Here is a 12,875-nt window from a genome sequence, read left to right on the forward strand (position 1 = left end):
ATATTAATATTATTTATTTTTTTTGGCCAGGCATTGTATCTTTCATATCTGTCATACGTCATCAGCCGCTTCCATACATACGATGCTGTATGAATAAAATACAGGAAGTCAATTTAAAGTTTGATCTTAACTTATGTCTGAGACATATGCGGTCTTCAGATAAAGGTCCTGTCGATTACACTGTTATCACTGTTTTGCTTCAAACCCGCATCATTCTCGGTATTCAGGAAAACAAACTTTGAGCTTCACTGATAAGCTTCCAATAAATTCATCCGCATGTACTGCATTCTCTCTCTCACGTAATTGTCGGTCTTACATGCATCCTAACCTCGCAGGGGCCTTGTTTTTAGTTTAACACCGTCTTGGTATTTTAGTTTATATGGTGAATGTTCTTAGGTAAAATACACAGATCAGGCATAACATTGTGACCACCTTCCTAATATTGTGTAGGTTTCCCTTGTGCCTCTAAAACAGTTGTGACTCATCAGAGAATGGACATGGGCCTTCTGAGGATGTCCTGTGGTGTCTGGCAACAGAATGTTGTTAGTGGGGGGGCCTTTGGGTCCTATGGGTTGAGGGGAGGGGCCTCTGTGGATCATCCCACAGATACTTGATCAGTTTGGGATCTAGTGAATTTGGAGGCCTGGTCTGGTCTAGGTGGGTGCTGCATGTCTAAGTAACGTCCACACCAATGAATGCCACCTCCAAAAGTTTCCCAGCAGAACATTGAATTGTCACAAGATGGTCGGTGTTATTTACTTCTTGTGTCAGCGCTTGAGGTTGTTGCAGGACTTAGTTCGGTTCCCTTTCACGTACCGCGTGTCCCTGAATAATATACAATATATGTTTTAAGAAAGATTACACTACCATACAATGAAAAATGAATTTAGGCAAATCAGTTTATTGAGTTTATCTTCTTCTCAGTCGGACCAAGGGGAAGGGCGATTAAAGTATTTGTTATTTATACGTGTGCAGAAGGCACGGTGGGTCTTCAAATGGCAGTGCAGGAGCGTTTAGAAGTTCAAATGATCGCTCAAATATTAATGATCGTGTAAATCATTCAGCCCACCAGCAACTTCTGAAGAAACCTCTTTTCCAGGGCTGCACTCAACTAATCGGGGCGCCCCAGAAATACATCTGTGTAAATGTTCTGCCCGGCTGTGGGGAGCCGGTTCCCTCTCAGAGAGAAACATGTTTCACCACTCTTTTCCCCCTTGCCTTGGACAATGTACCCGTCACTCAGTGACTTGATGCAATGTGAGAGCTGTGGGGGAGGCTTTGCTCTTGGTGGTGGCTGGGTCTCTGTGTGACTGTGTGTGCGCTACTGAACCGTGACTCGCTCATTACTTAATAAAGAGAATCACTCTCCTTTTCAACGGTGCTTTTTATAGGGCTGGTGGAATATTCCCGATACTTTGTGTGATCTTCTCTCCCGTGTTTTGCTCTGGAAGGAGTTTAAAAGGCAAATAAACCCTCACCTCTGAGTGCTTGGTGTGTCTCGCACTCTTGATCATTTTCTTGTAGAGCCTTAAACAGATATAGAGTGATGAGAGAAGTGTTCAGAGGCTTTGATAAAGTGTAAGTGGGAATGTAGTGAGGTAAAAGTACTCCTGCTTACTCACAATGCAAAAACGAAATAGAGTTCAAATCCTTTATTATGCCTCATATGTTAATGTTTGCATCACATTCCACACAACACATCAAAACTGCACATAAGTAAATGTACTTAGATGTCTTCTGCTATTGCTGATAAATACTTGTTCACTGTGTGTTCAGGAGAGTCAACAAACTTATTTAAATAAGATAAAAAGATCACATCTGTCTGAAAAAAAAAATGAAATGGCTTCATATAAGTTTCTTTCAGCAGTGATACCACATCTAAATTCAAAAAGCTTCCCCCTTCATATAAAAAGTCTGCTGTGAAAACCACATTTTATTTCTGACGTAAAGACGTAAAATAAAAAAGCATCAAGCCTGAACTTTTTCAGCTTTAATGTATGAATTTGTATTGTCACTTTTGAAAACCAAAGTGGCAATACAAATGATTTTGTTTTATTTTTCTTTTAACTGTCTTACGCTCAGTGTCTGTGAAGGCTCTCAGTCATCCAGGTCATGATATATCCAGAAAGCGTTAAAGAAAGGCAGCTTTACTCGTACAGTTTTTTTGAGAAGACGTTTCACCACTCATGCGAGTAGTTGAAGTTTAAATAGGAAACTGTGGGTGTAGCCCATCAGAAACTGGTGCATCTAATTTCCATTAACGTCTAGATACTTGCCGCTAATGCCAGTGCACAATTCTGTGCATTCCTCCCTGCACTGAACAGCACAGACTAACCAGCTCTGTTTCTGCCAGGGTGTTTTGTCTTTGGGGTGGACCAGTTTTTTCAGTTTTTGCCAGAGTGTATTGCCAGGTTTGAAATGTCTTATGCCTATTTTTTTGACCTAGCAATTAGGTAGAAAATAAGGTAGAAAGATAGATATAAATATATCCACTTCAATTTACTGTATACTGTATTTACTGTACTCGATTCAAATGTAAGTATGTGTATCACACTTGCATTTTATTTATTTATCTTGTTTTTTGACCTTTGAAATTGAATGTCCTCTATCATCAACTGATTTTGTTCGGTAAACCCTAAATTATCTACTTTGTTAGCAACTTAATTGTTATTCATAAAAAAAATAAAAATAAAAAAAAAATAAAAAAATTTGTGATTATACACTGTTGCTCATAAAGTTGGGATAATTCCTCTTTTTAATACTATTTAAATAAATCGTATTGTCACAATCATTTCATGTGAAGAGGTAAAAAAATAAAATAAAATAAACATATTTTATTCCAACTTTATGGGCAGCAGTGTATGTATTACTTTATAGTTGCAGTTGACGACGTCTCCGTTTCTGTCTCTTTGGCGGCGCCAGTGGCGATTAGTGGCAACTGCAGTGCTCGTTTTGGAACCTGACGTCACAGAGGTCGGGGCGGCGTCACCTGCGTGACAGCATCAGTCTCCTGAACACCTGCTGTTCTGGTGGAAAGACACTAAAATGTCACTTTCACATCATTTTCTGATACGGGCTCAGAGAGCACTGCGCCATTTTGGCAACAGACGCAGATGTTTTGTAAAAAATACAAAAAATACCGCTGTAGTTTTTGCCTTAACTCGCGATAAAATCTGATTTGTTTTAGGTCTGTTTGCCTGCCGTTAGTCTACGCATTAAATCTCCACATGGGAACGCTTTCTGGTTCTGTATGCAAATGAGCTTTAATCACCCCAAGGCAAAATAACCTGACCTGTTATTCAACCAGTATCACACCAGCTTTGTTTTTCTTGCTGATATTCATTCAAAGAACTTCCTGCGTCAGATCTTTCTCGTGTAAAAAGCCTGATTGTTGATCAGTACTTGTATTTAGAGCTGATTGATAAATGTCCTTCTGTTCTTCCTCTTCCTGTGTTCACTCACAGTGCTGCTGCTGTTGCTGCTGCTGCTGCTGCTGCTGCTCCCTCTGCTGCTGCTGCTGCTGCTGCTGCTTTATTGTGTTCCTGGTCGATTAGCCTCGGGGCTGTCTTCAGGGCCTGGGGCCAGTGGGAGCAGACAGAGGGGGAGGGCGGGTGGCTGCATCTGCCAGGGGACCTCCTTCGGGGGGCCCCACCGTGGCCTGGCTCGGTTTTCATGTCTGTCTTCAAAGGCGCGGCCCCGTGGAGAGAGAGAGCGAGAGAGAGAGGGGAAGATGGCACATCAGCAGTGGCACCGCCATTGTTGTTTAACCCATGTGCCCCCTCCCCTCCCACCCCGTCAGCGTACTGTATCTGGGGGGACGGGGCATGTCAACGCTCTTTTCACGTCCCTGATTACGTGTTTTTCACCCTCAAGACAGAAGGCGCAGTTATATCAACAGATATGATTCTGTCCAACAGTTTGACTTTATAAGACACATTTTATATTAGTTGGCAGGATTGTATTCATTATTAATGATTCAACACAGGTATTTCAAGGTTGACTGTGTCTGTGGAACTGGTCAACAGAAAAGATTATGTTTGTTTTTTGTTTTGTTTTTATCACCGCTGTCTGTAAATCTTTATTTTTAATGACTTCATAGGTTATAATTTCCTCCTTTACTGAGGCTTGTGGTGTCAGAGTTACAGTTTGTAGCTGGAGTGGAGAGGAGCTCATTAACAGGCCTTGAAGACTTTGGGTTGGATGATGTCTCTCCTCTGCAGGATGGTGTTGCCTCCTCTTGCCTCCTCTTGCCTCCTCTTGCCTCCTCCTGCCTCCTGCTGCCTCCTGCTGCCTCCTGCTGCCTCCTCCTGCCTCCTCCTGTCCTCTGGTAGTGGGTCCTCAGGGTGCTCCTGCTGTCACACGGGCTTAGTGCTGGACTGTCTGAGGCGGTAGGGATGCACTCACCTTGACAAGATCAACAAGAGAGGAACTAAATCCAGACAGTCAGGATAAAAAGACAGACGTTCTTTCTTTCTTTCTTTCTTTCTTTCTTTCTTTCTTTTTTTTCTTTCTTTCTTTCTTTCGTACTTTCGTACTTTCGTTTGTTCTTTCTTTCTTTCCTGTTTCTTTTTGCTTGCTTTCTTTTGTGTTCTTTCTTTCTTCTTTTCATTTGCATTCTTTCTTGCTTGCTTTCTTTTGCTTTCTTTCTTTCCATCTTTCTTTCTTGCTTCCTTGCTTCCTCGCTTCATTTCTTTCTTTCTTGCTTGCTTTCTTTTGCTTCCTTTCTTTCTTTTTTCTTTCTTTCTTTCGTTCTTTCTTTCTTTTTTCTTGCTTTCTTTTGTGTTCTTTCTTCCTTGCTTCCGCTCTTCATTTCTTTCTTTCTTGCTTGCTTTCTTTCTGTCTGTCTTTCTTTTTTGCTTTCTTGCTTCCTCCCTCCCTCCCTTCCTTCCCTCCTTCCTTCCTTCCTCCCTCCCTCCCTTCCTTCCTTCCTTCCTTCTTCATTTTTTATTCTTTCTGTCTTTCTTTCTTGCTTCCTTGCTTCCTCCCTTCATTCCTTTCTTTCTTTATTTCTTGTGTCCTTCCTTTCTTTCTGTCTTTCTTTCTTGCTTCCTCCCTCCCTTCCATCCTTCCTTTCTTTCTTTCTTTCTTTCTTTCTTTCTTTCTTTCTTTCTTTCTTTCTTTCTTTGCGTGCTTCCTTCCTTCATTCCTTTCTTGCTTCCTTGTTTCCTTGCTTCTTTTCTTGCTTTCTTTTGCTTCCTTCCTTTCTTGTTTTCTTTCTTTGTTTTCTTTCTTAGCTCTAACAGACATCCAATCCAATCCAATCCAATTTTATTTATATAGCACAATTTAAATAAACACAAGGTTTCCAAAGTGCTTCACAATAAAATACAATAAATAACACAACAGAAGTACAATAGAACAACGAACACAACATGTCAGCCATGAGATTCTTTCTTTCTTCCTTTTCCTTCCTCTCTCTTAACTCTTCCTGTGCTCTCTCTCTTCTTCTTTTGCCTCATGTGCCACACCATCAACTCATTCTCATTTCTTCATCACTTCCTTCAGCCGTTCTCATCATGTCATTAACGTGTGTCTCCCGTCTCATTTTTTTCTTTCTTGCCTCTAACAGTTCATTTCCCCCCCCTCTTCCATATCCACAGACTCCACAGCCACGGTTTCCTGGAGAGGATGGCGATGTTTCACAGACTGAACGGTGATTATACCTTCATGGAGTCTAATCTGAGTTTGTGTGCAGGCCTTCACCTGACCAGCTAAGTGCTCTGTAGACAAAAAAAAAAAAAAGAAAAATCACGCCACACTGAGTTATTTCTGGCTGGGTTAGTCTTATTTCTCTGGGCACTTTGATAATGGAGAGGACTTGAATAATGAATGGAGTGTATAATACTCTTCTTCAGACCCGCTGAATGAATTAAGCAAGTGCATACGAGTGAGTTTCTGTGAGTGTCTCTAATATACGCCCCCCCACCCACCCACCCCCTCCTCCTTTGTCCTTTCTCTTCCACGATCTTATTTGGTATTTTTGGAATTAGAACTGAACACTCGGAGTAAATAAAATCATCACGGTGGTGTTGATGCGTGCTGAAGTCCTGTGCTCATCTCAACATCTCTGTCTCTGCGTGTTGCGCGGTGTGGTGTTCTGCAGACAGCTCGACCTCAAGCGCAGACTCTAGATGTTTCTCCCTCACAGAAGCTCCCTGGTCTCTCTGCAGAGCCGATGCAAGAGCAAATTAATTACAGTATTTTCAGTGAAGGAGGGTTATAAATATTTCACAGCCTTAATGAATACGTGGTTTAAAGTCAAACAGTGTAAATGAAAAGCAAGTAAAAGCGGCACGGGGCAGTGTTTTACGTTTTCACAGAGTGCCAGGGCTCACAAAATGATTTCTTTTCATCATTCCTTTTTAAATTTGCTTACGACGTGTTATTATTATTTTTTATTCTCACTGAATGTCAGTAAATATGTTAATTTAGGCCGTATCGCACAGATCAGACTTTCAAAACCATTCAATTTGCAGTGATACACTGTCAGGCAGAATGAAAAAGGAGACATTTACATACATATATTATATATATTCAGATTTTATTCGTCAGTTAAGTTTATGCAAAGTGCAATAAAAAAAATAAAAAGAAATACAGAAAGGCTACTGGGTTAAAAAAAAAAAAAGAAAAGGCAAATGTCTGGTTACTCCTTCTACCAACTCTTTCTTTGAGAACTTTCCGCACTTCTACTGGGGACTTAGGTTGTCTCAGTCGTCTGTCTCCTCATTTAACCCTAGGCTGTCTCCGGGATGGTGCTGTCAGGAACCTGTGGGTGTCAGATCACCTGTTGCAGGACTTACTGTCCCTTCTTGTTGCTAAAGATAGACTCTGCATTCTTAATTGTATATCAGTACAGGTAGATAACTGTTGGTGCTTGGAGCTGGCCGAGGAGGAGCTTATTGGCAACTTTAGATTGAGCTTATGTTGTGTGTTAAATGCCCATTTAATGCTTTTAATGTCTTAATTTGTAAAGCAACAAGTAAAAACGTCTCTTCTTTAACTTTGAGGAACTTAAAAACACTATCTCTATTTCCTGGTTTAGTTTGCGAGGTGGACTCTCACACTGTAGTAGAGACACTGCTCCGCCTTTAAGAGACCTTCGTCACCTGGGCCTCAGGTTTCTGGAGAGTAACACAATCTCATTGTGTGTGTGCTCATGTGTGTCCACGCCTGTGATGCACACAGGTATGTGTGTGTGCGTGTGCGAGCCCAGTCGCGTAGGTTGGTCCCTCGCCGGCTTGGCTTCTGATGATAATAGGAGGTGACTAATAGAGAGCACAGAGGTAGCTGTCTCCCTCCGCTCTGGTCACATTCTCATTTGTTGCTACTGGCATCGGATGAATTATTGAGTTTGGGGTGTCTTGGCTACCTCCCCTCCTCCTCCTCCTCCCCCAACACCACCACTCCTACCCCTATCCCTTCCCCTCACATTCCCTCAGTCTGCTCCCATGGATGACAGCCACCATGTATGTGTGTGTTAAACAGAGAGGAAGAGAAAGCGTGTGTGTGTGTGTTTGTGTGCATGCAATTAAACTGAGCTCTCATCCTCATTCTGTCAGAAATGGTCTACACTGCATGAAAACATCTGAAGCAAACACACACATTCTCTGTTTCACTCAAACTCTCCTTCTTCTTGGGAACTCTCTCTCTCTCTCTCTCTCTCTCTCTTTGCTTTTTCTTCACTGTCTTCTCAGTTTGATCTTTCTCTAGCCTGCATCCGCTTTACTCTGACTCAGCTGCAGCCGGATTCTGAACAAGTTCTCATCTAAATTGGACCCAAACACACACACACACACCTCGGTTATTGCATGAGAAAATGCAATATACCTTTGAGCTGCCGCTGAATAATTGAGGTGCCCTCAATTGCCACATGCTGCTGATGCTCACCAGCCTTCAGCTCAACTTACCACATAGCTGGGCGTTATGATATCAATACTGGTATTAGAAAGATCAATTATTCACACTGAGAGGCTCCTTTTTGACCTCACATACCTGAGGAACGCCTCACTCAGCGCAGGGACTTTTATTATTATTATTATTAGAGATATTAATGATATTTTTAATGACGAATGAACTAAAATATGTCACAGTAACAATTAACATTTTTATTTTATTTTATCATGCCTTCGGCCTGTTTAACATAAATTACAGAGCAGGATTAATCACCTCTCATCTTCAAAGAGAATATTAATTAAGAGCCACAAACGTTTCCGCTTATGTGCAAAGTTTTGAACGCGCTGCGATGGCTCGAAACAACCGGCCCGAGAGTCTCGCAGGGAAAAATCACACAACCGCAGGTCATGTTGACTGATTCAGGCGGAAGCTTTTTTTATTATTATTATTTTAATTTTTATTAATTCGTTCATTTATTTGTAGCAGTGTTTTATTGTGAGAAAGTGCCAGTCGGTGTGAGCGGATAATGGAAAAATTAGGAATTTGGAGTGAAATTAGCAGCAAGAAAATAGAACTGGGCCTCGGGTCAATTTAAACCAACATAAATATGTGGAAAGACATTTATATTATAATAATAATAAGGAGAAGGAAAGAATTTGGTTGGGATTTTCAATGCGTAAAGTTGTGCGCTTTTACGCGTATACACGGAATACATTTAAATAAGGTAAATAACATATATAACATGAAATAGCAAATATAAAATACTTACTTGGCCAAATAACAGAGAACGAAAGAGAGAGGGAGAGGAAAAAAAATATCATACTTTAGTTTCCGTCTTCCCTGGGTCAACCTGTGGTGCATCCAGAATCTCCCCAGAGTCTCCAGAGTCAGACTTCTGCTCCCAACTCCTCCACATTACTTCGTTTTATACCAATAGGCTGTATAATTAATATTGCATCGTCATTACTTAATAATTTCAAACCTCATGCACGACATAACCCGGTGACATGAAGGCATCCATAATTAAACCTGCAGTAATTAGTGAGAAAGGGACCATTAGCGGCGTGTGGAGGACACACATTTTGCGCTCGGCGGTGTGACAATCCCCGCGAAAAAATAAAAAATAAAGAAAACACGGAGGCCCTTCGTTTTTCTGCGCCTGTATCATACAACGACGATACATATTTAATCCCAGCAGAGGTCTGGGGATTTATGAATAAAACAGACGTTCGAGTTCCCATAAAAACAGTTTACGAAGATTTTATTTTATTTATTTTTTTTATCGTCCTTTGATATTTTTATTTTAGTCAAGGAATTTAAGCTCATCATTTCTAAGCCTTGCGCCAAGATTAAAATAGCACAATTTAATGAAGCACAAAAATAAAGTCGCTTTTAGAAAATAAACAATAATTTATTAAGTTTAAACTTCACACATTTTTTTTTTTTCAAGTGAAATCAATAGTGAAGAAACAAAAAATAAATACTTAATAGGTGATGTAGGCCTTATATACTGTATACAGCTGGGCTATATAATAAATATATACAGCTCCAAAACATGTTCACATCAAAATACTAAAATATAGCAGCAGCCAAAGCCACACGGGTGTGCCTCGTATAAGAAGACGGTGCCATTTCCTTTTTTTTTTTTTTTTTTTTTTTTAAATAATTAAAGATAAACAGACTCAGAGTGTCACATTTTGTGCGAGCTTTTGTGCGTAAATGGCTAATTACACAGCTCACGGTTGAGCGCAGATTCCGTTTTCAAAATTGTGTTTTAAAAAGTGAGTGTCACATCCTTGGACTCCACTAAAGACCCCGCATAGGAATTTAAAATAAAATAAACAGGTGAACACAGATGATGTAGGTGTACTTCTGCACACGAGCCAGGGACGCGGAGGACAAACTCTGGTCTCAGTCCAAAAAAAAAAAAAAATGTTTCTTCTTCACAAAACCAAATTCTCTTCCGCCTTCGCACGCCATCAGGTTAACACCACTGACAGTTAAACAACACATGAATGTCGCCTTTAAACTCCACATTATCGTTTTTTTTTAAAAAAAAAAGACTTAATATCCCTGAATGTGACAAATTGTCAGGGTGAATTCACTGAACGTCCATACAGTGTGTGTGCAAGACAACATCAAAATCCCCTTCCTTCACAGATCAACAACACATTTAAAAGTCCAATATGACCCAAACGAAAAAGTGCAACAATGAAGAGTGAAAAAAAAAAAAAAAAACACAACTGGAATCTTTTTGGAGACGATCCCAGATGAGACGTGAAGATCTGTTGATAAATCCCTGTTAGTTAGGCTACTTAGGCTATTATTAATCACTCGATCAAAAATGTAGTAGGCTATTTTATTCATGATGTGTGAAAGTCAGTGCACCGCAGAGTATTTCATTCGTTTCTGTTTTTGCCGCTGGTTGCAAAACCACACTCGAACCACGTTCTTTTTCAGGTCCAGTTTCTCGGCGATGGCCGCAATTTTTTCCGAGGAGGGCCGGGGCTGGATGGCGAAGTAAGCCTCCAAAGAGCGCTTCTCTGGCGCGGCGATGGAGGTGCGCTTTCTTTTCCTCTCGTTCCCGTTGAAAAGGTCCGGCTTGCTGCTTTTCTCCCGGTGCGCAGCCTCGGCTTCCTCCAGCCAGGCCTGGAGAACCGGCTTGAGCGCTATCATGTTGTTGTGGGACAAGGTGAGGGACTCGAACCTGCAGATGGTGCTCTGGCTCAGGGAGCCCACACCGGGGATCTTGAGGTTCGCCAGCGCTGACCCGACGTCCGCTTGGGTCACCCCGAGTTTGATCCTCCTCTGTTTAAACCGCTCCGCGAAGGCTTCGAGCTCCCTGGGATCCGACTCCACGTCATTGACGCACGCCATGCCGCCGTGCATCGACAGGGAGTGAGGGTGGGCCATGTTGGCCATCGCCTGGTGCAGCTGGCCCATGGTCTGCAGGTGGTGGTGAGGGTGCTGGTGGTGGTGCGCGGCCGTGGTCATCCCTGGAGGCTCTGGAGCACCCATCCCGGACACGGCCAGGCTGGTGGAGAGGTGGTCCAGGAGGTCCCCGGCCTCCAGGGTTTGTCCGAGGTGGTGGTGGTGATGGTGGTGGTGGGAGGCGATGGTGGAAGGAACGTGGGAGATGGGCACGGCGGTGGAGGAAGAAGAGGAGGCTGAAGTGCAGGGGACACTGCTCATGGTATGGTAAGTCACGTCTGGTTTGAACGGGTGACTCTTGCCGTGAGAGACAATGCTGTCAGCAGCCGCCAGAGCCTCTGCCCGTGCCAGCAGGCTCTCATCAAAGCCTCCGAATATATTGCCCTGCAGCTGCAAGCAAGAGTGCGCATACTGGAGTCAGTGGGGAATTCTGTCAAGCAGCTCTCAGGATCTAAAAAACATTTTCCAAAGGCAAGCAGCTCTGAGGAGAGGAGAGAACCCTCCTCAAAGCGCAGGTCATAAAAATTAATATGAAAGCAAGAGCATTGCTTGAATAGACATGTGGATGAGAGGGGGGAGGAGGGGGGGTTGGGAGGGGGAGAGGGGGGGACACAGACAGAAGAGAGAAAGAGGGGAGAGAGAGAGAGAGAGAGAGAGGGAGATAGCGGATAGAACAAAGTCCTGTCAAATCAACTTTACAGACATTTCCAGTGTGATATATATTTTTTCTTTCCCCCTCCTCTCGCCCAGAATCCTCCAGCCGTTCTCTCCCTCTCTCTCCCCCCCTGACCTGAACGTACCTGTGGGGCGGGCAGACAGACTCTGCGCATGCCCTCCGAGCCTGAGTGCAGGCCGGGATACTTGGGCTCGTGCAGGGCCGGGTGCATGGAGAAATGCTGCTTGCCGTTCATGGTCATCATCATCCTCCCTGCGAGCACCTCGCAACCAGTGTGGCCCCTGACATGAAAGCCGGGTGGCGGACAGCAGCTGCAGAGGAGCTCCTTTGCTCTCCGTCACCAGACTGAGCTGTTAACCTCGGCAGCGCCTCCCGGCTTCCCTCTCTCCCTCTTCCTCCCCTCCTCCTCCTCCTCTTTCAGCTTCTCCCTCCTCCTCCTCCTTCCCTCCCACCCGCTCCTCCGCTCAACTTACAAGTGGCAAAACAAGTGGCCTTTGTGCGCAAGCGTGGATTGTCATGCACAATTTCTGCAGTATTCTTAAAAGTGTTAAAAGGCTATTTATTTATTTATTTATTTATTGGAACATTATTACTCTAGAGTATATTTCCTTATCTTCTATTTAGTTTTGGTCATCTTGTGCATGCTATGTGGCTTTATTTTTTTTTTTTTGTCCCAGGCCTAATCCATTCTGTCAAAAACAAATAAGTCCTATTTAATCTTCTAAAGTAGTTTCCTGCAGGATAACACACACCTCATCTAAACCTTATCATTCAACATGTCCTAATGTGAGCAGTGAGGGACTGGTTGACACCTAAAGTGCTAATGTAAACTGCGCCAGTGGTTTCAGCACCATGGACAGCAGCAGAGCAGCTTTTCAGTGGAGAACAGCAGTGTGTCCTGCATGCTTCAGGCCGGATCACCGTGGCGACCGGCCGACCTGACGGCCCAGTCCCCGGTCTCCTGCCACGTGGACGCCCATCCTCAGACTTCTCATGTGGCCCGCCTGGTTAAAACCCACGGGGCCGAGGTGGACTGTCCGAAAGAGGAGCCAGGCGGGCAGAGGCCGGCCCGATGACACAGCGGGTCCACCCGATCCCGCTGGCCTCCTCTCCGGTTTCCCCAGACGCTGAATAATTTAGCTGCGAGGTGGCAGGCATCCATTACCACGCTGGCGTGTTCTTATTCATTACACAGATTAAAACGGACGAGCTCTTTTCTCACCGCGCAGACCTGTTGCAGGCAAACTTTCAGACACAAATAGGCCTAGATGAGGTTAGTGCATGTGCTGCCTGCACAGTCAAGATAACTTTAAAGTTCCTCTCTTGGAATTTGTTTGAAAAGTGTTTTGATTTCTGTGAAGTTTATCCATAAAAA

General features: G+C 43.3%; 1 protein-coding gene across 1 annotated transcript; it reads right to left on the reverse strand.

The window, feature by feature from the left end:
- Positions 1-10,272: 10,272 nt before the first annotated feature.
- On the reverse strand, positions 10,273-11,747 carry pou4f3 (POU class 4 homeobox 3; the record flags this gene model as incomplete). The annotated part of the gene is made up of 2 exons (XM_084564156.1): positions 10,273-11,214; positions 11,625-11,747. The coding sequence occupies 2 exons, from the start codon at positions 11,745-11,747 to the stop codon at positions 10,273-10,275; spliced, it is 1,065 nt and encodes a 354-aa protein (XP_084420282.1).
- Positions 11,748-12,875: the final 1,128 nt, after the last annotated feature.

The sequence above is a fragment of the Chelon labrosus genome, assembly GCF_963514085.1.
Source record: "Chelon labrosus genome assembly, chromosome: 17".
NCBI classification, from domain to species: Eukaryota; Metazoa; Chordata; class Actinopteri; order Mugiliformes; family Mugilidae; genus Chelon; species Chelon labrosus.